At 46.9% G+C, this 24,203-nt stretch overlaps 1 protein-coding gene across 3 annotated transcripts in view; it reads left to right on the top strand.

Annotated features, from left to right (window-relative positions):
* CACNA2D4 (calcium voltage-gated channel auxiliary subunit alpha2delta 4) overlaps nucleotides 1-24,203 on the top strand; it is a 131,356-nt gene that overhangs the window by 30,375 nt on the left and 76,778 nt on the right. For all 3 annotated transcript variants that reach the window (XM_058443010.1, XM_058443008.1, XM_058443009.1), the window contains exons 7-18: nucleotides 8,838-8,898; nucleotides 9,520-9,670; nucleotides 9,854-9,928; nucleotides 10,808-10,897; nucleotides 11,003-11,116; nucleotides 11,563-11,641; nucleotides 12,897-13,030; nucleotides 16,017-16,094; nucleotides 16,865-16,945; nucleotides 17,510-17,584; nucleotides 20,552-20,638; nucleotides 21,212-21,283. In XM_058443010.1, the coding sequence (XP_058298993.1) occupies nucleotides 8,838-8,898; nucleotides 9,520-9,670; nucleotides 9,854-9,928; nucleotides 10,808-10,897; nucleotides 11,003-11,116; nucleotides 11,563-11,641; nucleotides 12,897-13,030; nucleotides 16,017-16,094; nucleotides 16,865-16,945; nucleotides 17,510-17,584; nucleotides 20,552-20,638; nucleotides 21,212-21,283 (1,097 nt within the window). The remainder of the gene's footprint in view (nucleotides 1-8,837; nucleotides 8,899-9,519; nucleotides 9,671-9,853; nucleotides 9,929-10,807; nucleotides 10,898-11,002; nucleotides 11,117-11,562; nucleotides 11,642-12,896; nucleotides 13,031-16,016; nucleotides 16,095-16,864; nucleotides 16,946-17,509; nucleotides 17,585-20,551; nucleotides 20,639-21,211; nucleotides 21,284-24,203) is intronic.

The following is a 24,203-nucleotide window of genomic DNA, read 5'->3' as shown; positions in this document are numbered from 1 at the left end:
CTTGAGGCCAGGCATGGTGGCTCACACTTGTAATCTCATCACTTTAGGAGATCAAGGTGGGAGGATCATGCGAGGCCAGCCTGGGCAACATAGTGAGACCCCTATCTCTACAAAAAATTTAAAAATGTAACCAGGTGTGGTGGGACATGGCTATAGTCCTAGCTATTTAGAAGGCTGAGGTGGGAGGATTGCGTGAGCCCAGGAGTTCAAGACTGCAGTGAGTCTTGCATGCTATTCCACTCCAGCCTGGGTGGCAGAGCAAGGCCCTACCTCTAAAAACTAATTAATTAAGTAATTAATTTTTAAAAAGAACATTAGCTGGCTGTAAATATATGGATTTATTTCTGGGTTCTCTATTTTGTTTCATTGGTCTTTGTGTCTGTTTTTATACCAATATCATGCTGTTTGGGTTACTGTAGCCTTGAAACATACTTTGAAGTCAGGCAGTGTGATGCCTCCAGCTTTGTTTTTTGTTTTTGTTTATGTTTTTGTTTTTACTCAGGATTGCTTTAGCTATTCTGACTTTTTTTTCGGTTACATATGAATTTTATGATTTTTTTCTAGTGAAAAATGGTCTTGGTATTTTGATAATCATTGCATTAAATCTGCAGATTGCTTTGAGCAGTATGGTCATTTTAATGATTAATTATCCCAGTCCATAAACATAAAATGTTTTCATTTGTATCCTCTTCAATTTTTTTCATCAGTTTTGTAGCTTTCCTTGTGCAGGTCTTTCACCTTCCTGGTTAAATTTATTCCTAGGTAGTTTTTTTGGTAGTTACTGTAAATGCGATTGCCTTCTAGATTTCTTTCTCAGCTAGTTCATTATTTGTATATAGAAACATTACTGATTTTTGTATATTGATTTTATATCCTGTAACTGTACTGAATGCATTTATCGTGTCTAAGAGTTTTTTGGTGGAGTCTTTAGGTTTTCCTAGATATAAGATTATGTCATCTGCAAAAAAGAATACTTTGACTTCCTCTTTTCCAATTTGGATGCTTTTTATTTCTTTCTCTTGCCTGATTGCTCTGGCAAGGACTTACAATACTATGTTGAATAGGAGTGGTGAAAGTGGGCATCTTTTTTTGTTCCAGTTCTTAGAGGAAAGGCTTTCAGCTTTTACCCATTCAGTATGATATTACCTGTGGGTTTGTCATATATGGCCTTTATTATGTTGAGGTATTTTCCTTCTATGCCTAGTTTGCTGCGAGTTTCTAATCATGAAGCAATGCTGAATTTTATTAAGTGCTTTTTCTTCATCTATGAAGATGATTATATGGTTATTGTCTTTCGTTCTTTTGATGTCATATATTACTTCTATTGATTTGCATATGTTGAACCATCCTTGCATCCCTAGTATAAATCCCACTTGATCATGGCATATTATATTTTTGATGTGCTGTTGGATTTGGCTTGCTAGTATTTTGTTGAGGATTTTTTGCATCTATAGTCATCAGAGATACTGGCCTGTAGTTTTCTTTTGTTTTGTTGTGTCTTTAGCTGGTTTTGATATTAGAGTAATGCTGGCATCACAGAATGAGTTAGAGAGAATTCTATCCTCTTCAATATTTTGGAATAACTTGAAGATAATTGGTGTTAGTTCTTTGAAAGTTTGTTACAATTTGGCAGTGAGTCTGTCTGGTCCTAGATTTTCCTTTGTTGGGAGGCTTTTTATTACTGGTTCAATTTTATTATGTGTTATTGGTCTGTTCAGGTTTTCTATTTATTTCAGTTCAATCTTGGTAGCTTGCATGTGTCCAGGAATTTATCCATTTCCTCTAGGTTTTCAAGTTTGTCTTAGTGTATAGTTGCTTATAATGGTCTCTATTTCTGTGGTATTCATTGTAATGTATCCTTTTTTCATTTCTGATTTTGTTCATTTGGGTCCTCTCTCTTTGTTCTTGGTTAGTCTAGATAGCAGTTTATTGATTTTATCTTTTTTAAAAATCAACTTTTCATTTTCTTTGTCCTTTGTAATTTTTTAGTCTCTAGTTTGTTTCTGTTCTGGTATTTATTATTTTTTCCATTCATTAATTTTAGGTTTGGTTTGTTCTTGCTTTTATATTTCCTTAAGGTGTATTATTAGATTGTTAGAAATCTTTCTACTATTTGGTGTAAGCACTTATTGCTATAAACTCTCTTTATACTGCTTTTACTGTATCCCACAAGTTTTGGTATATTGTTTTTTAATTTTCATTTGTTTCAAGTAAGTTTTAAATTTCCTCCTTAATTTCTTCCTTGACCCATTGGTCATTCAGGTGCATGTTGCTTAATTTTCATGTATTTGAATGGTTTCTAAAATTTCTCTTGTTATTGATTTCTAGTTTTATTCTATTGTAGTCTGAGAAGATACTAAAAATGATTTCAATTATTATTATCATATATTTTTTTGAGATGGAGTTTTGCTCTGTCACCTAGGCTGGAAGTGCAGTGGTGTGATCTCTGCTCACTGCATCCTCTGCCTCCTGGGTTTAAGCAATTCTCTACTTCAGTCTCCCGAGTAGCTGGGATTACAGGCGCCCACCACCATACTTGGCTAATTTTTTTTGTATTTTTAGTAGAGATGGGGTTTCCCCATCTTGGCCAGGCTGATCTTGAACTCCTGACCCCGTGATCCACCTGCCTCAGCCTCCCAAAGTGCCGGGATTAATTTACTGAGACTTGTTTTGTGTCTTAATATATGATCTGTCCTGGAGAATGTTTCATGTGCTGGTGAGAATAATGTGCATTCTGTGGCTGTCAGATAAAATGTTCAGTAAATGCCTAGGTCCATTTAGTCAAATGTGCAGTTTAAATCCAATCTTTTTGTTAATTTTCTGTCTAAATTATATACATAATGCTGAGAGTGGGGTGTTTACGTTCCAACTGTTATTGTATTGGAGTCTATCTCTCCCTTTAGATCTAATAATATTTGCCACATATGTCTGGGTGTTCCAGTGTTGGGTGCACATAGGTTTAGAATTGCTATATACTCTTGCTAACTTGATCCCTTTGTCATTATATAATGACTTCCTTCATCTCTTTTTTCTATATCTGTTTTTGACTTAAAATTTGTTTTATCTGATATAAGTATAGCTGCTCCTGTTTGCTTTTGGTTTCTGTTTGCATGGAATATCTTTTTTCTTCTGTTTCATTCTGTATATGTCTTTACAGGTGAGATGAGTTTCTTGTAGGCAGCATATAGTTGGTTCATTGTTTTTAAACCATTCAGCCAGTCTATACCTTTTAAATGGAAAGTTTAATCTGTTTACATTCAAGGTTATTATCAATATGTGAGAGCTATTCTTGTCATTGTATTAATTGATTTCTGGCTATTTTGGATATTCTTTGTTCCTACTACCATTGTGGTTTGGTAGTTTTGTGTAGTGGTAACATTTGAGTCCTTTCTCTTCCTTATTTGTGTTTGCTCTGCCAGTGAATTTTATACTTTGGTGTGTTTTCATGATGGTAGACATTGTCTTTTCTTTTTCAGGACAATTCAAGAATTTCTTGGAGAGCAGGTCTAGTGGTGATGAATTCCCTCAGCTTTTGCTTATCTGGGAAATACTTTATTTCTCCTTTGTTTATAAGGGATAACTTTGCTGGATATAGTATCCTTGACTAGTAGTTTTTTTTCCTTTTCCAAGAAATTTGAATATATCATCTCATTCTCTCCTGATCTGTAAGGTTTCTGCTGAGAAATCCACTGCTAGTCTCATGGAAGTTCCCTTGTAAGCAACTAGACAATTTTCCCTTGCTGTTTTTAGAATTCTGTCTTTGTCCTTAACTTTTTACAATTTGACTACAATGTACTGTGAAGAAGACCTTTTTGAATTATATCTGTTTGGGGATCTATGAGCTTCCTGTATCCTGATGTCATAATCGCTTGCTAGACTTGGAAAGTTTCCAGCTAGTATTTTGTGAAATAGGCTTTCCATCCTTTTTGTTTCTTTTGCCTTATGGGACACCAAAAATGTGAACATTTGGCCACTAATGATGTCCTATATGTCACATAGGCTTTGTTTATTCTTTTTTTAAAGAAAATTTTTGTCTATTTCAAAAGACCTGTCTTCAAGTTCTGAAATTCTTTCTTCTGCTCGATCTAGTCTATTGTTAATGTTTACAAATGTATTTTGTGTTTCATTTAATGAATTCTTCAGTTTCAGAATTTCTGTTTGGTTCTTTGTAATGATATCTATCTTCTTAGCAAATTTCTTATTCATATCCTGAGTTTTTTTATTTCTTTGCATTGCTTTTCTGTATTCTCTTGTATCTCACTGAGCTTCTTTAGTATTATTTTAAATTCATTGTCTGGTATTATATAAATTTTTTTTATTGGAATCTGTTGCTGAAGAATTATTGTGTTCTTTGGAGATGTAATATTTCCTTGCTTTTTCATATTTCTTGTGTCCTTACATTGATATCTGTGCATCTGGTGTAATAGTTGCATCTTCCCATTTTTAAAACTTGCTTTTATATGGGAGGACTTTTTCCTAAAGCTATATCTATGGTGTTGGTTGGGTAGGACATTTTGACTTTGATCTTAGACGCATGCAGTAGTGTAGTCTCCATATGATTTCTTCAGCTATAAACAGCATCTGTGGTGTCTGTGATTTCCTCAGTGGCTTAGGGTGGCATTGTTAGTGGAGGCTGTGGTGAAGTTTTTCTGGGGACAAGGATGCCAGGTGATCCTGTCCTTGGGCCCCAGTTGTGTCAGTGGGCCGAGCATGCATGTCCTTGGGTCCCAGGGAGGTGTATACTGGCACTGGTGTTAGTGGGTCCAGAAAGGCCAATTCTTGGGCCTCCAAGTGGCTTGCTCAGGGGACAGTAGCAGTAGTGGTGGGCCAGGCTGGTGGGCAGGATTTCAGTCCCCAGAGAAGTGGGTGTGGCAAAGGTGATGGAATCATTAGCAGTGGTGGGGCAACCCTCTGCCTCCTAAGTGGTCTGTGCTGCTCTTGGCAGTGGCTGCAATGAGCTGGGCAGTTCAGTCCCCAGGCCTGCGGGTGGCATGTAAGGGTGGGTGCGACCTATGGTGGTAGCAGGAGATTGAGTGGCCCTGAACTCAGGACCCTGGGAGAAGTCCTCAGGTGCCAATGGTGATGGAGTGGGCTGGGCAGTTCTCAGGCCCCAGACAGGATACTGGCACTGGGTGGGGGGAACACAGAGCCAGGTCAGGTGGACCTGTCCCCATGCCCTCTGCTGGTGCATGCAGACACTGGCTGTGGTAGGCAAGGGTGGGGTGATCCCTTGGCCCCTGGTGGAATGCTTGGGTTGGGGCAGCATTGGCTGTGCTGCAGCCCTGCTATTGGGGAGAGTGAGGTTGCTTTCAGTGGCAGCAGCCAGATGCAGGCGGCTGACGAATGCTTGCTTCACTGGTATTTCAGCCCTGTTGGCAGCAGCCCACAGTGCAATGGCTGTACATGGAGGATTTTGTCTTCAGGGTGCATGAAAATCTGTGGTGATTTCACTGCCAAGGGCAGTGGGGTTATTGCCAATAGCTCATGCTTCAGCCCTGGTGGCAGCATCCAGCCATGGTGGCAGCTGTGGGAAGGAAATGTCAGTGGGTCTCCAGGGATATGAAGATCCAGAAGCAGTTGGGCCCCCAGGCAGGATGCAGTCTGGTGGAGTCTGGACTCTCGATATCGTGCTGTGCTGCAGCTGCTGAGGGATCTGGGGGTATATGAGATCCAGTGTGAGCTCCCTCTCTGGAGCAATGCCCTCATCCAGGCTCCAGGCAGCTCCCTATGTTAGTCTTAAGGCCTACAAGAGTCTAGAGGCTCTTCTGCGGCTAGGATTGCAGGAATCCATGGTGGGAATGTGGACTTCTGGGCGTCTCTCACTTATCCTTTCATTGCATTGAGGAGCCTGGAGAGGCTCCCAGCCAATCCTGGCCAAGCAGGGTGACTTGCTTCCGTCTCCTTCCTTGCTTTAGATGTTACCTGTCACTTGTCTGTTGAATTCCTATGTTCTCTCTTGGATGATCTATTCCAAGTGTGATTATCTACCTGCTATTTTTGTCCTTCTTTGTGGAGGAGGAAAGTACCAGATGCCTCTAGTCAGCCATCTTGAAGTCTATTATCTTATTTTTAAAATTTTTACTTGTCCTGGTGTTTTTATATTTGCTTTTTCTCCTTTTTTCCTTTTCAAATACTTAACATTTTAAAAATAAATTTCCCCAATATAACTTTTTTCTCTCTAGCAGTTTAGAACTTGTCCCCTTGTTTTTATTCTTTCAGTAATTACCCCTGAAATCTTATCAAGCATATTTAATACAATAACATTTTAAAATTAAGCTGGCAACCTGGTTTGCACCTATAGTTTCAGCTACTGGAGGTGGGGGGCTGAGGCAGGAGGTTCCCTTGCCCAGGAGTTCAGGACCATCCTGGGCAATATAGCAGGATCCCATCTCTAAAAATAAAAAAATTAAAATTAAAATTAAATGATATTTTTGCTCTCTTCTCAGTCAGCAAAGGCCTTTAGAACTTTTGTGCTTCCATCTCTTTATTCTAGACTTCCATTCTATTGTCAATATTTCAAATTTTTCATCCCCACAAATCAGACACACAAGTATTGTTATTTTATATAAACATCACTTACTTGGAATTAATGACATATTTACCATTTTATTTGTTCACCATTCCCTCATGCATGTCAGGATGTTTTTCCCATATCATTCCCCTTCTTCTTAAAGTAAATCCTCCAGAAGTTCCTTTACAATGGGGCCTTCAGTATAAACTGCTTCAGATTGTGTTTATCTACAAATGTTTCCTTTTATCCTCATTCTTGAATGATAGTTTTGCTGACAACGCAATTCTAAATCAGTAATTCTATTCTCTCAACATCTTAAAACTGTTTATCCACTGTCTTCTGGCTTTCATTGATGTTGGGAAAATCTACCAGTTTAACTGCTCTTCCTTTGTAGGTGCCGTGGGCTTTCTGGCTGCCTTCGTGGTATTTGTTTATTTATTTATTTGGCTTCGAAGTTCTGCAGTTCCACTACTATGTGTCTATATGTGGATATCTTTTTATTCATCCTGTTTGGGATACACTGTGCTTCCTGGATCTGTGGAATTGCGTTTTTAATCAGTTCTAGAATATTTGCCAATATCATCTCTTTAACCATCACCTTTCCTCCATGCTCTCCCTTTTCTCTTTCTGTGACTCTAATCAGATGTGTATTAAACATTTTCATTCCAGCCTCAGTAGAACTCTGGATACATCCACAAATGTATGCATTTTCTTTTTACCCATGAATAAAGCACTATCCATTTAATTTATTTTTTTCAACTTACACATTTTTTCATCTCTGAAAGCTTCATATTTGCAAGGCTGTTTCTTCATTCCTGGTCATTTCTTGTATGTTCTTTGTATTGTGTGTTCTTCTCATACCTACCTAGTTTGTGTTTGGTATTTGGACATTCCAACATCTGTAATTCTTGAGAAGCTATATCCAGCTCTTGAGGTAGCTCTTGAGTCTGCTGCCTCTCACTAATAGGGGTCTGCTTCGTATGTATTTGGCGATCTTTGCTTGTGAGGCCATGCTGCTTGTCCTCTTCGGATTCCAGTGGGTCTGAGTTGGGAATCCACAAGAAAATTCACTTCTGTTTCCACTTGGACTTGAGGGTACCCTCATCCAGGACTTCCAAAGTCCTCTTTGAAGGTTTTGGTTAAGAGCCAATAATCTCAGACTCAGCTTCTCCTCCTCATTGCTGTTCTAAGGATCAAATTCCCCATGACCATGTTGCTATAAGAATGTGGCCTCAGGAAAGCCCCACCTCCCATGACTGCCTGCAAGACTAGGTCAGACCAGTGGTACTCAAGCTCCCATCACACCACACTCCCATGGCTCTGCTTCCCACCTTCAAGGCTTTGGGTGCTAGCTGACCCCACACATACGCCTCATCCCTGGGGCTCTGTTCTCATTTGTTTGGTTTTGAGAGCATGGTCTCTGAAAACCTCTCCTACCTTTGAGAGGCCAGCAATGCCTCAAAGTGTGTATGTCATCTGAAGTCTAACCACTGTGGAGTAGGAAGGGCCCTTGGAGCTTCTAGACATTCATAATACTGCTACAATCATTTTTTCTATCCCAATCACAGCGTATTGCAATTCCACTTGTTATTTTTACTCTTCTTATTTTAAACCCACTATTCCCAATCATAGTCTTTTCAAATCGAGATTCTATTGTGGATCTTGTCAGTGTTTTCTGTGCATCTATACAAATTTTTTTATTAGGTGAATAGGATAAAAATCTACACCAGCATTCTGCTACTGGGTCAACCCAAGATCTTTCATATCCATTCATTTGTCCTTTCATTCAGGTAACAGACATTTATTAAGCATATACTCTGCTGGGTTCTAGGAATCCCTGACCTCAAAGAGCCTACAGTCATAGAGCCAAATCATTTCTCCCATCCCAGCCAATAGGCAGGATCCTGAGTGCTAATGAGCTTAACACCTAGAGGCAAGTGGGTTAGAAGTCAGAGCACTTGCCTCTTTCAACATTTTGTCCACATTTTGCTGGATGGTAATGGATGTTAAAAGTCACACTTCTCCAAAGCTTCTGCCTCCACTATTTGATACGAGGTTTTGCCTTACAAATGAGTCCCAGGCACCACCTATGTGGACCTGCCTGTGAAATTACCCCCAGCTCTGCATCTGGGCAGTTTGGCTGGTAGATGTCTCCTTGCCAGCTTGTCTCAGTCTACAGGGCATGTCCCAGTGGTCCCCACCCTGTTCCCTAGCTCCAAAGCTGTTCTGCCCTGGGGATCATGGCCATCCTGGGGGTCCACACCCAGCCAGGGGATCTGGGGTGGCCTCACCAAGCTAGTAAAAGAACGGGTCTTTATTCTCCCAGGTATAAAATGGACACCTGATGAGAATGGAGTCATTACTTTTGACTGCCGAAACCGCGGCTGGTAAGAGCTCATAGGGGAAAGGTCTGCGGCCCAGGTATTTATCTCATAGCTTTTGAGTTTTGCCTTGTCCTCCTGCACTCCCACCCCCTCTCCCACCACCACTCAAGGGCCTTGGGTGTGTAGAACCCTAACCCGACACAAGAGCAGGAAAAGGGCCAGGGTTCCTCCCTTCCCTCTACAATTGCCTTGCTCCAGGACTGATCATATTTGTCTTTCCCAACCTAAACCTCCTTCCAGGACACTGAGCTGTCTCCACATCAACCTTTTGTTAAGCTCTCCTCTCCTTCAACACCCCTTTTTTGGCAAGTTTGTAACAGAATCTGAAACCCAGCTCTCTCCCTTTCTGCTGCCAGCCCCTCAGGGACCTTGGTTGGTCTAAATCAAGAAGAACAAGGGTTACCTCCACCTGGCCTGTTAGATGGGCACATCCCCAATCACTGCCACCCCAGATGGCTTCCGCACTGTGTCGAGTGGTTATGAAACATGTAAAACCTGGCATAGATGGGTTGCCCTGAACTTTGGGTGGGCTCGAGCCAGCATCTGAAGAGAAATAACTGCAGACCCCTTGGTCAGGTATTGGTTCTGGCTTTGGTTTTCCCATCTTTCCCTTTCTTCCTTCAGGTACATTCAAGCTGCTACTTCTCCCAAGGACATAGTGATTTTGGTGGACGTGAGCGGCAGTATGAAGGGGCTGAGGATGACTATTGCCAAGCACACCATCACCACCATCTTGGACACCCTGGGGGAGAATGACTTTGTTAATATCATTGCGGTAAATGTGCCTTCCTGTTCTAGAATAGCTCTCACTTGCTCTAGAAATCATACACAGATACCAAGGTGACCCACAACCCCTGACCACCCAATGACCTGAGTGAGTGTCTTTGCTGGGCCTGGACTTTGCAACCTGATGCTGTTTATTCTCCTTCCACCTCCCCTCAACTCACTGCAACTGCAGTACAATGACTACGTCCATTACATCGAGCCTTGTTTTAAAGGGATCCTTGTCCAGGCGGACCGAGACAATCGAGAGGTGAGTGTCCACTGTGGCCTGAGACTTCCAAGCCCCTGCTCTTGTCTGGATGGTGGGCAGTTGTTTCTGTGGCCCCTTTTGCTTATTCCCATAGTACCTGGAATGAGAGCAGAGCACGTTACCCATGCAAACAATCCAGGGAACCACCTTGTAAACACACTGCTGCTTATCAGAGCTAACAGTGAGCAGATAGAGACCTCATTACCAAAGGGAACCTTCCTTATTCAGGACTGGTTTTTCACCCTGGGGATTATATAGGACTCAATTTCCCCTTTTGCCTCCCACCTGGGCCTTTCCACTATGTCAGTTTTCATGAGAAGCTTCCCTGAAAGGAGGATAAATTTAAACTTCATTGAGTGTCGTCCTTTTCTCTGGTAAAAGACCAAGGAGGAGAGGACATGGCAATAATTTTTTAAAGAGAGCTTTTGCACATCATAGATTCCTCCCTCTGTGACGGAGGAGTTGGGGTTTGAGTTCCTCTTGAAGCCAGGCCTCTGCCCTGGACACCTCCACACTTTCTGCTGTGAAGTGCGCACCCCTGGGCGGCGGGCTGCGGGCTGTTTTCTGGGAGCCGAGGTTACCCTGCCTCCATCCCAGGACTGTCCTCCCGCTGTACTCAGCTTCACACTTGGCATTTCCCACCAATAGTGGCCATGGGTGTGTACCAAGTCATTCACCCTCTCTCAGTTTATCTTGGGGACATTTGAGAAACACCTATTATAGAGGACCAGTCCATGAACTTAGCTGCATCCTGGAGACACAGGCCCTGCAATCATATCCTTCTGGATGTCCGTAAACAGCCTCCTAAATTAACACCAAACATGAAGCTCCACTGGCCCACTCAACCCCGATGCCTCTCTAATATCTCACCCATGACAGCATTTCAAACTGCTGGTGGAGGAGTTGATGGTCAAAGGTGTGGGGGTCGTGGACCAAGCCCTGAGAGAAGCCTTCCAGATCCTGAAGCAGGTGCCCACTGTAATGAGGCCTGGGAGGGGAGGACTGGGAGGAAGGCGGCAGGTGGAGGGGGGCAGGCTTGGCCTGTGGTCATGGGCACTCCTCTTCCCTACACAGTTCCAAGAGGCCAAGCAAGGAAGCCTCTGCAACCAGGCCATCATGCTCATCAGCGACGGCGCCGTGGAGGACTATGAGCCGGTGTTTGAGAAGTATAACTGGCCAGACTGTAAGGTGACCCTCCCACGGGTGTCCAGGGAGAAAAAAGCTTCTCCTGCTGCCATGGATGGGATCACCAGCAGGGCCCCTAAAAGGATGGCCCCCATTCAAATCTGCTTTCCTATTAGAGCCATTCTTACTTTCAGATACGTTTTAATTGAGTGTTCCAAAATTATGGCAACCCGAGACACAGAGGCCTGATGTAGGAGGTTTGGGGTGAGGGACCAGAATATGGTTTGGGGACATCAGAACTGCCAGGCTGTAAATCTCAGCCTTGCACCTACCCGCAGTCCCCATGGCCCTGGGCAAGTTGCGTTGCTGCCTGGGCCTCAGCGGGTGAAATTGGAGAACCCGAAGACTGAAAAGCACTGGGCCCAACATCCAAGACTCACACAAACAATGTTAACATGACTTGTGGCCAGGAATTTTGCTGCTGAGTGCATCTGTGTCTTGTGGGTTAGGTCCGAGTTTTCACTTACCTCATTGGGAGAGAAGTGTCTTTTGCTGACCGCATGAAGTGGATTGCATGCAACAACAAAGGTGAGTGCCGGGCCGGCAGGTGCCTTCCCACCTGCACCTGAGCGCGGGGGACAGGGTTACCCAGCCCTGGAGGTGCTGAGCACAGGCTTCCCCATGGGCCCCTAAGAGGAGCAGCGCTACGTCAAGAACAGCAGCTTCAGTCCCTCCTTCGTAATTGGAAAAAGCAAGGTGAGACAATGTCAGCTCTGTCTCCATCCTGCCCCCATTCTTTCTTTCGGCAAATTAAGCCATGGACTCCGGTTCTGCTCCCAGACAAAAAGCAGAGGGTCACTGTTTTCCCTGGAATAATGTTTTGTGTGTGAATGGTCCTCATCTATCTCTGACCAGACCCCATTGATTCAACAAAAATTGACTGAGCATCCACTATGCACCTGGCACCATTTCCAGGCACCGGGGAACCAAGAGGGATCAGGATGGACTCAGGGTCACTCTGCCTCTTGGTATTGTCCAGCAGGGAGACATACGAGTAAACCACCACCCACAATACAGCCTGAAATGTGCTTTGATGGTGGAGAGACACAGACTGTTCAGGGTGCCGGGGGCCATGGGAGAGGCACTCTCCAAGTCAGTGGGGCAACTGGAAGGGTGTTCCAGACAGAGGGAACAGCGTGCTGAAAGGGTCTGAGAGCTGCTGGGAGCAGAGAGGTGGTGCTGCATCTCACTGGCGAGGGGGATGGACACGGTGGGAGGTGGGGGCCAGGAGAGCGGAGAGGCCATTCACAGCCTTCTGTGCCATCTGCGCTTTGGAGTGTCACCATGGCTCCAGGGAATAGGCTGTAACACCCACCCCACAACCTGAGCAAGGACAAGGACCAGAGGAAGGAGGAGCGGAGAGGCAGAAATCTCTGCCTCTGATTGGGTTCCCTGAAGAGGCCTAAGAGTGACCGAAGAAAGCTTACAGGGCACTCTTATGAGGTGCTCCTGTGAGGAAGTGGGGAGGGCGGGGCTGGGAGAGGGAGAGGCTGACCCCCAACACCATTGCATCAGGCCCTGCTGCTCCTTTGCGGAGCTCTGGGTGGGACAGCCCCTCAGAGATCTTCCAGGGTGAGGAAGGGTGAGCCTTGGCCTCCCACTGGCCTGCGGCTGCCCCTGGGTAAAGGACACAACTGTGGGGAAGTAGCTCCCTGCTCCCTGGGCCAGTTTCCAGAGAGGAGTCGGCTATGAGCCATCTGCAGCTGGGGAGGTTGCAGGCCCTGGCGAGGGGTTCCCAGGGAAGCCCTGCCTTCCACACCCACGCGGCCCTTCCCCACCGCAGGCTACTACACGCAGATCTCAACACTGGCGGACACCCAGGAGAACGTGATGGAATACCTGCACGTGCTCAGCCGCCCCATGGTCATCAACCACGACCACGACATCATCTGGACAGAGGCCTACATGGACAGCAAGGTGAGGCTGGCAGCATCTCCCAGCTCGAGAAGCCCACCTCAGAGTTAGGGACCCCAGGGAGCAAGAAGTGACTTCCTGGGTCAGGAAAGAGGTGGGCCTAGCACCTCCTTAGGGAACGTTAAGAAGGGGTGAATGAAGCCGCTTTTCCATGCTTTTCCTTCTCTTTTCCTGACAGCCCTCGGCCCACTAATGGGACCACTGCCCATATGCTGCCTTAGACCCCCAGCAGACCTGCCTGGGGTGCTCTCCACGGACAGGGTCCCTGCTCCGAAGTTGCTCCTCCCTCCTCCCCCATAGTCCTCGCCTCCCTCATCATCCCTCCCTCCCACCCACCGGGGGAGAAAGGGGTCAGACCAAGAATCCACCATCCCACAGCTGGAACACATGTTCTCCCTTCCTGGGTCCCTGCATTTTCAAAGGACTGCAGGCAGCAATGACTTGCACAAAAGAATGAACATCAAAGGGAGAGCTTCAGATGGGACCTTTCTGGGGAAGGGAGACCTTTCTGCCATTTCTCAAATCCCCATCACATAGGCAGCCACCTGCTTCAGTGATGATGTATCAGGCTGGGCTCCAGAGAGACCCGAAAAGAGTGGCTTAAATAAGATAGAAGTGAATGTCCCCCTTGGGTAAACAAAGCCCAGAGCTGACAACGAGCTCTGTGGTCTGGTCATCAGGGACCCAGGCTCCTCCCTGCCGCCCCCTTTGCCGTCCCAGGGATGTGGCCCTCATGCTCGTGCTCAGGAGACTGGTGGAACATGAGTCAACTGAAACCACACTTAAGCATCAGGCTGTGGAAGGGGAAGGGGGATACTTCACCCCTGTGAAGGAAACTTGCAGGGACTCTTGCCAGAACCCAGAATTCACCTCTCACTGGGCAGAACTCAGTCCCTGTGCTGACAAAGGAGGCTGGGAATGCAACTATGCAGTGGTCAGCTTTCTTCTGAGTTGCTCTGTGTCCAAAAGCAGTGGCATGCTTACCTCCACCTGTTAATAGTAGACATAAGCTATGTGGCCAAATTTGGGATGAAAAGCTCATTAATCTACTTTAAAAGGGCTCCCACAACAAGGCCATGCTCAGCAGATGTCATCTGACCATCACCGACTGCTGCTGAGAAGGGAGGAGCTGGCTGCCTTTGGGCAGGGCTCTCCCTCCCTTGTCCAAGTGTTCATAGGGCCCTGTGTGTCCAGGTTTGATGAGAGGGAGGTGGGTTGGGAGAAGGAGGACAGGAGGAGGGGATCTTCTTTGAGCTGTCTTCCCATGAACCCTGGCGCCTGCACTTCCTCTCCACCACCCGTGCATTCATCTGCCTGCCAGTAGCCAGCCTGGCAGGAGGGGCCAGGGCTCCGGTGCTCTGTGTGGGCCTCCCTCACCCGGGAGTGTTGTGGTCACGCCACGGGAGCTGGAAAGCGAAGGCTTTCGGAGCCGTGAAATCTGATGAGAGAAGCCGGGCATAGGCCATACCTGCTGAAGGTGGCCTGAAGTGTTGGGTGTGAGTTTGGCAGAAGGTGGGCAGAAGCAACCCCAGCTTCCCTGTGTGCTGTAACTGATGTCAGGCGGTGCTAGTATGTCCTTAGCATTCTATGCACAGCCTGACCTTCTGGTGCTGTCTTACCTCCATGCACACAGACGAGGCCACAGTTCACAGTTTGATCTTCACTTTTACACCTGTCCCTCAGTGAGAACCGCCCCCTGCAACCAGTCCCTGCATCTCCTCTGTCTTCCTCCTTCCCTCTGCTGTCCCTGATTTAGGAGTCCCTGAAGTTAAAGGTCACCTGCAGAGCTCCCGGAGCCACTTCGGAACCCTCTGAGTAGAGGATGTCACTCCCCTGAGCCCAGGGCAGGTGTCCGCCCTTGCAAGGGTGTCCAGAAACATGAGTGCAGGGACAGCTGTGACTGGACCCCACCCAGACTGAGACATGTCCTAGGGAGAGCAGGCCACAGAGGCCTCCAAGAGCCTGGGAGCTGCTTCCTGGGAGCCAGGGACGAGCTGGCTTCATGCATTCCTGACTCAGGAAGGAGACTGGAAAGCCCTCATGTAGCCCATAGAGATGTGTCCAAGCTCAGAAAACAGTTAGATGTCATCGTGGTTCACTCTCAGAAAGCCTTACCTCTAACTGTAAAATGAAAACTCAGATGAGGCGAGAGAAAGAGACGTGGTGGCCAAAATGTGCTTCCTTCTCCAAGAAAGTCAACTGTGGGCTTCCATGACTCAGCAGTCTCCTTTAGTTGATCTCATCCAACGTCAGACTTATGGTACCTCTCTTCCCACATGCTTGTCAGAAGCCTACTTTTGTTATAAGGTGGGGCACACATGCAGAGCCCCTTTCAAGCAGCTGGAGGAGCTGGCACAGCGAGCCCAGCCAGTCAGGGCGGACAGCCATCTAGAGGTGGCAAGGGTTCTGGCTCTGGTGGTGTGAGTGGAGACCCTGTGGATCTGACCTGTGTGCTAGGAATGGCCCCGAAGCCCACTACAGCTGCACCACGGCCTGCCTTTGCGCTGCGGTTCCTCGGGGTGTGCTTGTGTTTCTGGGTAGCTCTGGGTCAATGGCCTCCCTCTCACCTGTAGCAACCTTAAGTCCATATCAGAGGTTTCTGGAAAGCTCGTGCTGTGCAAAGCCTCTCTGTTTCTAGGCAGGCACAGATGGGCCTGTTTCCTGGGTTTGCGCTTAACACTAGGCCTGGGCCTTGCTGAGACGAGAGAGCTTAGTGAATGTGCTTGGGGCTGGGTCATGGGGCTCAGGACCCTGCTTAGTGACATCAGCCTGGTCCTCCCCTCCAGTCCACCTCTGGCCCACAGCATTCCTGCCAACTCTCCTTTTGCAGAGAAGGGAACCCTCATTTGGGATTTCCTCCTTCCTGTGGGAAGGTGACGCTGGATAATTGACATAGTGACTGTGGGTTCTCCGCACTGGGTGCTCTGAGTGCAGCAAACCGGTGGCCCTAAGCCGCACCTTCTGACCCCTGTTCTCCCCTCCCTGACAGCTCCTCAGCTCACAGGCTCAGAGCCCAACACTGCTCACCACTGTGGCCATGCCAGTCTTCAGCAAGAAGAATGAAACGGTGAGTGGCTGCTCCTGGAGAGGTTGTAGCAGGGATTAGAACCTGGGGCCGCAGTGCCATCTTTAGACCAGTGATTCTTGACTTGGCTGTGCCTCTGAGCCACCTTGGGAGGGTTTGAATGCAGATTTCCAAGCCTGTCCCAGAGTAGCTACCCCAGACTCTCCTGGTTGGAGGTGGGCTGGTGGGCTGTGCCTTTCCACGGCTTCCCCAGTGACGCTGCTGGCTGGCTGGGAGTACTTTCGCTGCTCTGCAGTTGGGACCCCTGCCTTGATGATATAAGGCTGGAGGGTTGCCTGTCAGCCTTCCTGCAAAGCCATGCTTAATCTGCCAGGTTGTGCAGACTCTAACTTGTCTGTAAAGGCCTCTGGTGAGGGGATTTCTTGAGCCTTCCATCCTCCATCAGGTCAGGAAATGTTTCATTACAGGCTCCGTATGCTTCAGAGCCCCCGTGAGTTATGGTCCCTAAGATCCCGATAACTTCAGCCTCTGCCGTGAAGATTAATATTTCATTTAACTTTGGATTCCATTTAAATATTACAACTTAAATATTAATACTGGGTATTAATCTTCCTAGCAGCTGATTTTGCTCCTGGGACCTCGTCTGATAAGAGTCTAGATTTTTATTCCCAGCCTAGAATCTAATTGCAGAGGAAGAACCACTTAAAGCCTAAGTGGCTTCCTCTTCCAGGCTCTGGACAGGCCTAGGGTCCAGTCTAACCTTGTACACAGGGAAGCTGTGTCTCCCCCACCCCTTGTGTCTTTCCTTCCAGCGATCCCATGGCATTCTCCTGGGTGTGGTAGGCTCAGATGTGGCCCTGAGAGAGCTGATGAAGCTGGCGCCCCGGTACAAGGTGAGCCTGGGTCTGTTCCCTGTGGGGATCACAGTTTCTCCAGGAGCAGACTCCTTCCCCCGTGATGGGAGCCTTTCTCCAGGCAAGCCAAGCCCAGAGCTTGGATGGGGCCCCTCCATCACCGCCCAAGAAGTGCGGGTGCTGAGCATGGGAGCAGCAACTGGTGCCCCTGGGTCCCTTTCCCACCATGAACTATGACTTGCTCTGTGGCCTTCAGTAAGTCCTTTCCCTGTCCAGTGTCTCAGTATCTCAGTCTGCTCCTCCGTGCCACACAGTCCTGCTGTGAGGGTGAGTGAGATTACATCATCAAAGCACCCAGAACATGTGGTGGTAAAGTCAGGTAATAATGTGTATGATGATGGTTGCTATAAACAGCCCGGTTTGGAAAGGACTCCTCAATCAATGGACGGAAGCATGGCACTGGCTCAGTTATGTTCCTATAGAAAAGACTCACTCCTGTGAGCTGCCATCTTTGACCGTCCTGTGGCCCCCAAACCCCTGCCCAACTCCAGATGCCCAGCACAAACAGCAGGCCTAATGCGACTCCACCCTGGACTCTGGCAGCTTGGAGTACACGGATACGCCTTTCTGAACACCAACAACGGCTACATCCTCTCCCATCCCGACCTCCGGCCCCTGGTAGGTACAGATCTTCTTTGCCTTGGGATCCTCACTGTATGGGATTTGGGGGTAATTCACAAAAACGATTAAAACAACAAACACACGTTGGGCTCCGTTTAGGAACCCAGTGGGTAATATGAGAAAAACGTATTCGAGTCATGGTCCCTGTTTTCAAGTTGTTTAGATTCTATCAGAAGAGACAAGGCAAAAACATGTGAAATGACTGATGAGTGGGCCAGAGAGCACGTAATGAAGTGTGCAGTTTTGAGGCTAAAGAGCCTGCAGGGCCATTATTCACATCTGCTTGGAGTCTCTCAGAACTCTGGGGGCCTACGAAGTTGGGTGAACAAGGAGTTAACCATGGAAATGGCAGGGGAGCCCTCTCCTGAGCAGCACAGCTTAGGATGCGTTCCTGAGTGCTCCTGGCTCTCCCAGCCCTCTCTACCCTGACGCAGAGGCTGGGGTATTTTCACATGAGTTCAACTGAGCATCTGATGGGTGAGGAAGAAAGTTGCATTGTCTCATCTGAAAGCTCTGCCTCCAGGAGCTAGTCATGCACTTGGGCACTATGCAGCAATAATGACCACAGCTCTCAGTGTGATTGTTGGGACAGAGGGACCTAAAGTCCTAGGAGAATCGTAGCCCTTTGCCCTCTACCAGTCTTGTGGTGAATAACAGATGGCAACAGAGCACAGACAGCAGAGCACCTTCTGGAGAACTTAGGGCCTCATCTGCCCAGGTGTCATTTGGAGAGGTCAGTCTAAGCCACACTCCATTCATTCCACTTGGTTCAAATGGATACTGAATATCTGCAAGGCAATGATTAACTATTTAAGGCAAACTCTAGGGGTTCTGAATAGAGAGAGATCAGGGTACACTGGAAGCCACTCTGTTCACGCTGTCTTCCAAATCAGGCTCTGCCGGGCAAGCATCTGAACCCATAACGTGTCACTCCCTTGTACCAAGGGGTTCTGCGGGGGACAGCCCCAGTGCCAGCAAAATGACTCACTAGTGAAATAATATGCTGATTCTGGAGCTGACTTGTGGAATTGAGGGGTATGATCATAAACTGCCTGTCCCATCTGTGTGCTCTACATGAATATAAGGCTTCAACCAGTTGATTCACAGTGTGGACCTCCTCGTGCCTGACCTCATGATGCAGTGAAGAATGCTATAAACAGAGGCTTGTACTCTAATTAGGAAAACTAGACTTACACAAAGGAAACAATTAGGGAATCATACCACCCAGGACACTATTACACAACAAAAGATATAGTAAAGCCAATGTAATGAGTTATCTGAGGAAAGCACTATCAGGAAAACAATAGTTACGTTTGAAAAAGAAAAAATAACGAGGATATGCCCAGTAATAAATTAAAAGAGCCATGCCATTGGACTGAAATCTTTCTGTGTCAGTGCCCCATGTAGGAGTACTTCATGGAGTAGAATTGCGGTTTTAAAATGAGGAGCTACCGATGATCTTCAGGCTTTGTCAGGATTTAGGAAATGGCAGTGGAATGTTGGGCCCCACCCAAAGGAAACAAATCCCACGTAAAAGACGGCAGGACAGGGCTGTTTGATGAGTATGGTCATTAATGAGACCAAGAAGCATGATCCAGGCATGGGAAAGGAGGGAAAGAGGGGAAAGGGGACCCTACAGATCCCCTGAACAGGCAAGAAATCAGCACGACACTTCCCCGAAAAAAGTGAACAAACAAAAAACTGGCGGAAGCAAGATACACAGTGATAGGGGACCAGAGCTGTCCAGGCATCTGCTGGGGGCCTCATTTGGCTCAAAGCAGCCATGCTAATTAATCCTTAATTTACCTCAATGACAAACTATCCTCTTTCCTTTTCTGATTGGGGTTAATAAACTAAACCCGGGAAGTGCTGCAGACCTAATCATAGATAACTTGATGACATCTGTCTTGGCTTCAGAGAGAGAGAAGTCAGGGCCAGAAAATAACAACACTCAGCATGTTGATTAATGGCTGTATGTCAAGTTGAAGGGAGGTCTTTATTAAGCACTGATCTGTCCTTGTCTCCATCCCATTCAAATATTTTATCCCTAAGATGAAAATGCAGAAGGCAGATGCCATAAAGTCTGGAAGGTATGGCTAACACATTAAACGAGAAAATTAGTATTCAGAAAGCAGCCTTCTAAAACAATGGGCTGCAACTAGCAAGATGAGCTGTATTAGGGATGCCTGGAGAGCTCTGCGAAATACCCAATGCCCAAGCATACGATCGTGAAGAGGGACCTGACAGTGTGTCCCATGAGGAAGACCAAGGGGACTGAATTGTCTGAAATCTCCGCCTGAACTGCCAGGTCAGTGTGGCTGGCCAGGAAGACAGCAGAACTGCAGGCAGCAGTCAGGGCCCCCTGATGCCTTAGTCCACAGATCACAGCCCACACCACACTGGTCAGACCCCGTTTGGAAGGTTGGCTTTTGTCCTGGGAACTCCATTTTGAGGGTGACATTGAAGACAAAGTACAGCATATTCAGAGGGAGCTGAGGCACCTGCACACCAAACTCAGTTGGAGCAGTGAAGTCTTAGGCGTGACAAGTATCTTTGGAAATCCCAGGGGCTGTCAGGTGGAACACGTTCTATGCAGCTCCAGGGGAAAGAAGGAAGATCAGTGGTGGAAGTAACAGGGAGATGGATTTCAGCTTTGTGTGAGGAGGAACTTTCTAACAATCAGGGCTGTCCAAAGCTCCAACAAGCTGACCCACGAGACAGGGAGCTCCCTGCCATGGGGAAGATTCACTCAGATGCCATGAGACCATCTGTCATAGATATCAGTAAGGGGAGCTCTGTATCAGGTGGAAGTTTGCCCAGATAACCTTAAGTAATTACTGAATTGATTGATGTCTAAGGAATCCTTTGCTTTTATGAATATACCTGAAAGGCTTTGTAGAAGAGATAAACTTGAGCAGGACGTAAACTGACCACATGTTTTTCTTCCTAACCTGCCCACTCCAGTACAGAGAGGGGAAGAAACTAAAACCCAAACCTAACTACAACAGTGTGGATCTCTCCGAAGTGGAGTGGGAAGACCAGGCTGAATCCGTGAGTGGGGAAAACAGGGGCAAGGGAAGCTAGTTTAGCTCTACATCCAACTAAATGGGTCAGCTTTGGCTGTGAGCTTTGAGGTCACTCTGTTCCTGTCAGGCAGAACAGGTTCGTCCCAGAGCCTTTCCAAGCTCAAACCACAAGCAATGCCTAAAACGAGCAGTTCTTTTAACAACTATAAAAATATAACAATATCTTCTTCAATCACAAGGACTACTGAGGCCGGATGAGATCATGTGTATAAGCTGCAGAGTTTGAGTTTTAGTGATGTTTTAGCCTGGCTTTTGATTGCAATATCTCGTCCTAGAGGAAATTATGTCCCAGCAACTTGGCACTCTGTACCCCAATGCATCAGTCCACATGGGAGTGGGATCTTGGTGAATGCCTGGAATTATTAGCTAGATGGAGCTTAGAGGAAGGTCCATCTTCCCTCCTGGTATCTCTCTCAGAGGAAAAAGGGAAGAACCAAAAGTGTTTCTGGGGATCACCTCTAATCTGGTCTGAAGAACGCCATACTTTCACTCTCCCCTGTGAGCCAAGGAACTAATGCCATTGTCTTTCCTCCTGAAGCTGAGAACAGCCATGATCAATAGGGAAACAGGTACTCTCTCGATGGATGTGAAGGTTCCGATGGATAAAGGGGTAAGGAGCTAGAAACAGCCAGGGCGTGGCCTAGGAAGGCGTCTTCATTAATTGGGTTTGGAGTAGTGATGAGGGACCTGGACTTAGCCTAATTATAGCTGAAGAGTTGAGTGCTTGCTGCACCTAGAGGGTCCGTTAGGGAGTATACCTAGGGTGCGTTGGTCCTGGAGAAACAGCTAGCCAGGGAATGACAGGATTGCTCATGCAACACTTGGCTTTTGGGAGACCACTAAGCTGGGCAGAAGGTTGGCCAAGGCATTTACAGCTCTTCTTTCCTCCTTATGCTGCCTGCTACTGGCCCTTTTGTTGTTTATAATGAAAAGGGGAAAAGTGACAGCTAATTTTGTAAATGGTAAGCAGCTCTTGTGAAATGTTATACGGGAAGAGATTGAAATAGTCACTATTCCCTACAGCTGATTTTCATCCACTGTCATTTCCAGATAGTTAGGAATCAATACCCTCACTAATCCCATTACTATCTTTACAGCCTTGTGCATCATTTATAAAAGATCATTTCATCTTCTCACTTAAAAGGTTCCAATGTGTCTACTGATTCTGCATTGTCCCTTGACATATTTACAAATGTCACCTCCTCCCTCACAGCCACCCCCACCTCCTCCTCCCCTGCCCATCTGCCTCAGCTGAAAGAGCACAGGCATCTGCCTGCAGCAATTAGACCCAAGTTCTTCCACAACACAGACCTCCATGAAAGCCAAACAAGAAAGCACAGGGAGAGACAAGGAAGCATCCCTTTCAGGCCAGACTGATTTTCACTGGGACCAGTGTCTGATTTTGGTGGCATCTGCCTGGCTTTTTGTAAGCTCTGGGCTGAGAAAGGCCTCCTTCAGGCAGACTGGGCACTATAGTGAGGTCAGACCACCAGTGGCAGCTGTTCCTTCTCCTGATCCAAAAGAATAGAGGCTTCTTCCACAGGCACCCACCTTTATCCCAACCAGATTCCTGCTCACGTGCACAGATGAGCTCTCACATAGCCCGGCACGGCCACAGCACTGAACTGACAATGAAGAATTTCGTATGCTTATGGCACACGACAGCTTAAAGGTAGATCTGAATGTGGCTATACTGTATCTAATACAGACTGACACACGCAGTGGGTGTGGTTCTCTTCTACCCTTTCCCCCAGTGCCCAGGAATCTTGTGCTGCTTTTATGCTTCTCAAAGCCACTGAGGCAGAGTCCTAACCAGATGCAGCAGGCTGAACTTCTGAAACCTCTGCTCATCCTTTCGAAGTTTGTTCATTGCTACTAATAAACCATCTGGGTTATATATTTGCAATTTCACAAAGGCTTCCTGATATATGGGTGCTTCAACATAAAGAACGTTCAATGAGGATGACGACCATTATGACCATAATGGACGTTCCATAGCACTTAGGGGTTCATGTCTTGCTACTATTAGTACAGCTAATAATAATGATGGCAACTAACATTTATAAGAAACTGGGCTGGGCGCTTTCAAGTATTCACTCATTGAACGCTCACAACCTGAGGGTGGGCCTATCCTATCCCCATTTGACAGATGAGGATATTCAGAGAGACTAAAAACTTGCCCAGAGTAACCCAGATGATCAACTGCGAAGCCCACGGGTAACTGCTCCGAGATCTCCCATTCGTAACCACTGCTGTAGAAGGCCTTTTCTGTAGGACTGGCCCTGAATTCTCAACTCTCCAGCCTTAAAGGTTTCCCAGAATTCGCTTTAGCATAGCATTTCTATTCCACCTTGAACACTCATCGCCTTCTCCTCTCCGTCTACCCCGTTCTATCACCACTCAGCCCTCCTTCATCCTCCATCTCTTCACCCTGACCCCGGGAGCCTGGCAGCCTCCACCCTGTGCAGGGCATTTTGCTGGTGTGGGGCCACCGAGGCAGTGTCTGGCTCTCACTGCTCTGATGTCTTAGGCTGCCACTCATCCCCAAAGTGGCTGCATCTTCTGTCTTCTTCACACAGCTCTTACAGAGCCATCCAACTGCCCCATGGTCGGCCTGCCTGCTCATCTGTCCCAGCCCTGCCTCTCGGCTCAGTGGTGTGTCTCGACTTACGAGCTTGTTTCTCAGTGGAAACCATCTCCAGGTCTAGGTCTAGGCTGAGGAAAGCTTTCTAAAAGCCTTGTGGGAATATCTGTTACTGTTCGAGCCATCCTGCCGGCACAGGACCGCCTGCTGTGTTGTTTTCTCCAGGGGATTTTACAGGTATCCTTATTTTCCACGGATCAACAGCATGATTTAGGGCAGGACTCACAAGCCCAGAAACCTATGGGGCCAAACTTGTATTCGTTAATAAATACGAATAAGAGAAGCAGACAGGCCTCTATGCAGGGGGTTCTGGGAACTGTGGCAAACTGAAGAGAACACACACCACCTTCAGGAGACGGCTAAGATCTGTGTTTAAAACATGTGCAACTAATTCCAAAAATGTTAAAAACACAACCTGGGCCAACATCTAGGATGTTAAACTCGTAAGAAGCCCAGCTTTGGCTGGCGGGCCTCCCATTTGCCACTTTGATGGCAGGGGTTTTGTCCCAAATTGCAGACCAGTAACAGGTGCCACAATTTCTAAACCATCAGCAGCATGCTGGCCAGACATCCTCGGACACAAGTTTAAAAGAAGCAAGCAGAAGAGCAAAGTGTCTTGGAGTCTAACCTAGGACGAGTTCTGTCATTCTCGTTTTGGATCATTTCAAACAATAATTAGCAATGGGGGAGAGAAGGGGCAGAGTGTTCCTTCCTAGCCTCTGGGTTCTTCCAAATTAACTGCACTGACTGGAGTCCATGCGTGAATATGCACACACACCAGCAGCACACATGTACATACACACACCAGTGGCACACGTGTATTGTACACACATGCCAGTTGCACACACGTGTACACAGACACCAGCAGCACATGCATACACACATA

Source organism: Hylobates moloch, unplaced genomic scaffold (genome assembly GCF_009828535.3).
Source record: "Hylobates moloch isolate HMO894 unplaced genomic scaffold, HMol_V3 SCAFFOLD_8, whole genome shotgun sequence".
Classification (NCBI taxonomy): domain Eukaryota; kingdom Metazoa; phylum Chordata; class Mammalia; order Primates; family Hylobatidae; genus Hylobates; species Hylobates moloch.
This window is presented reverse-complemented; position numbering and strand designations above follow the sequence as displayed.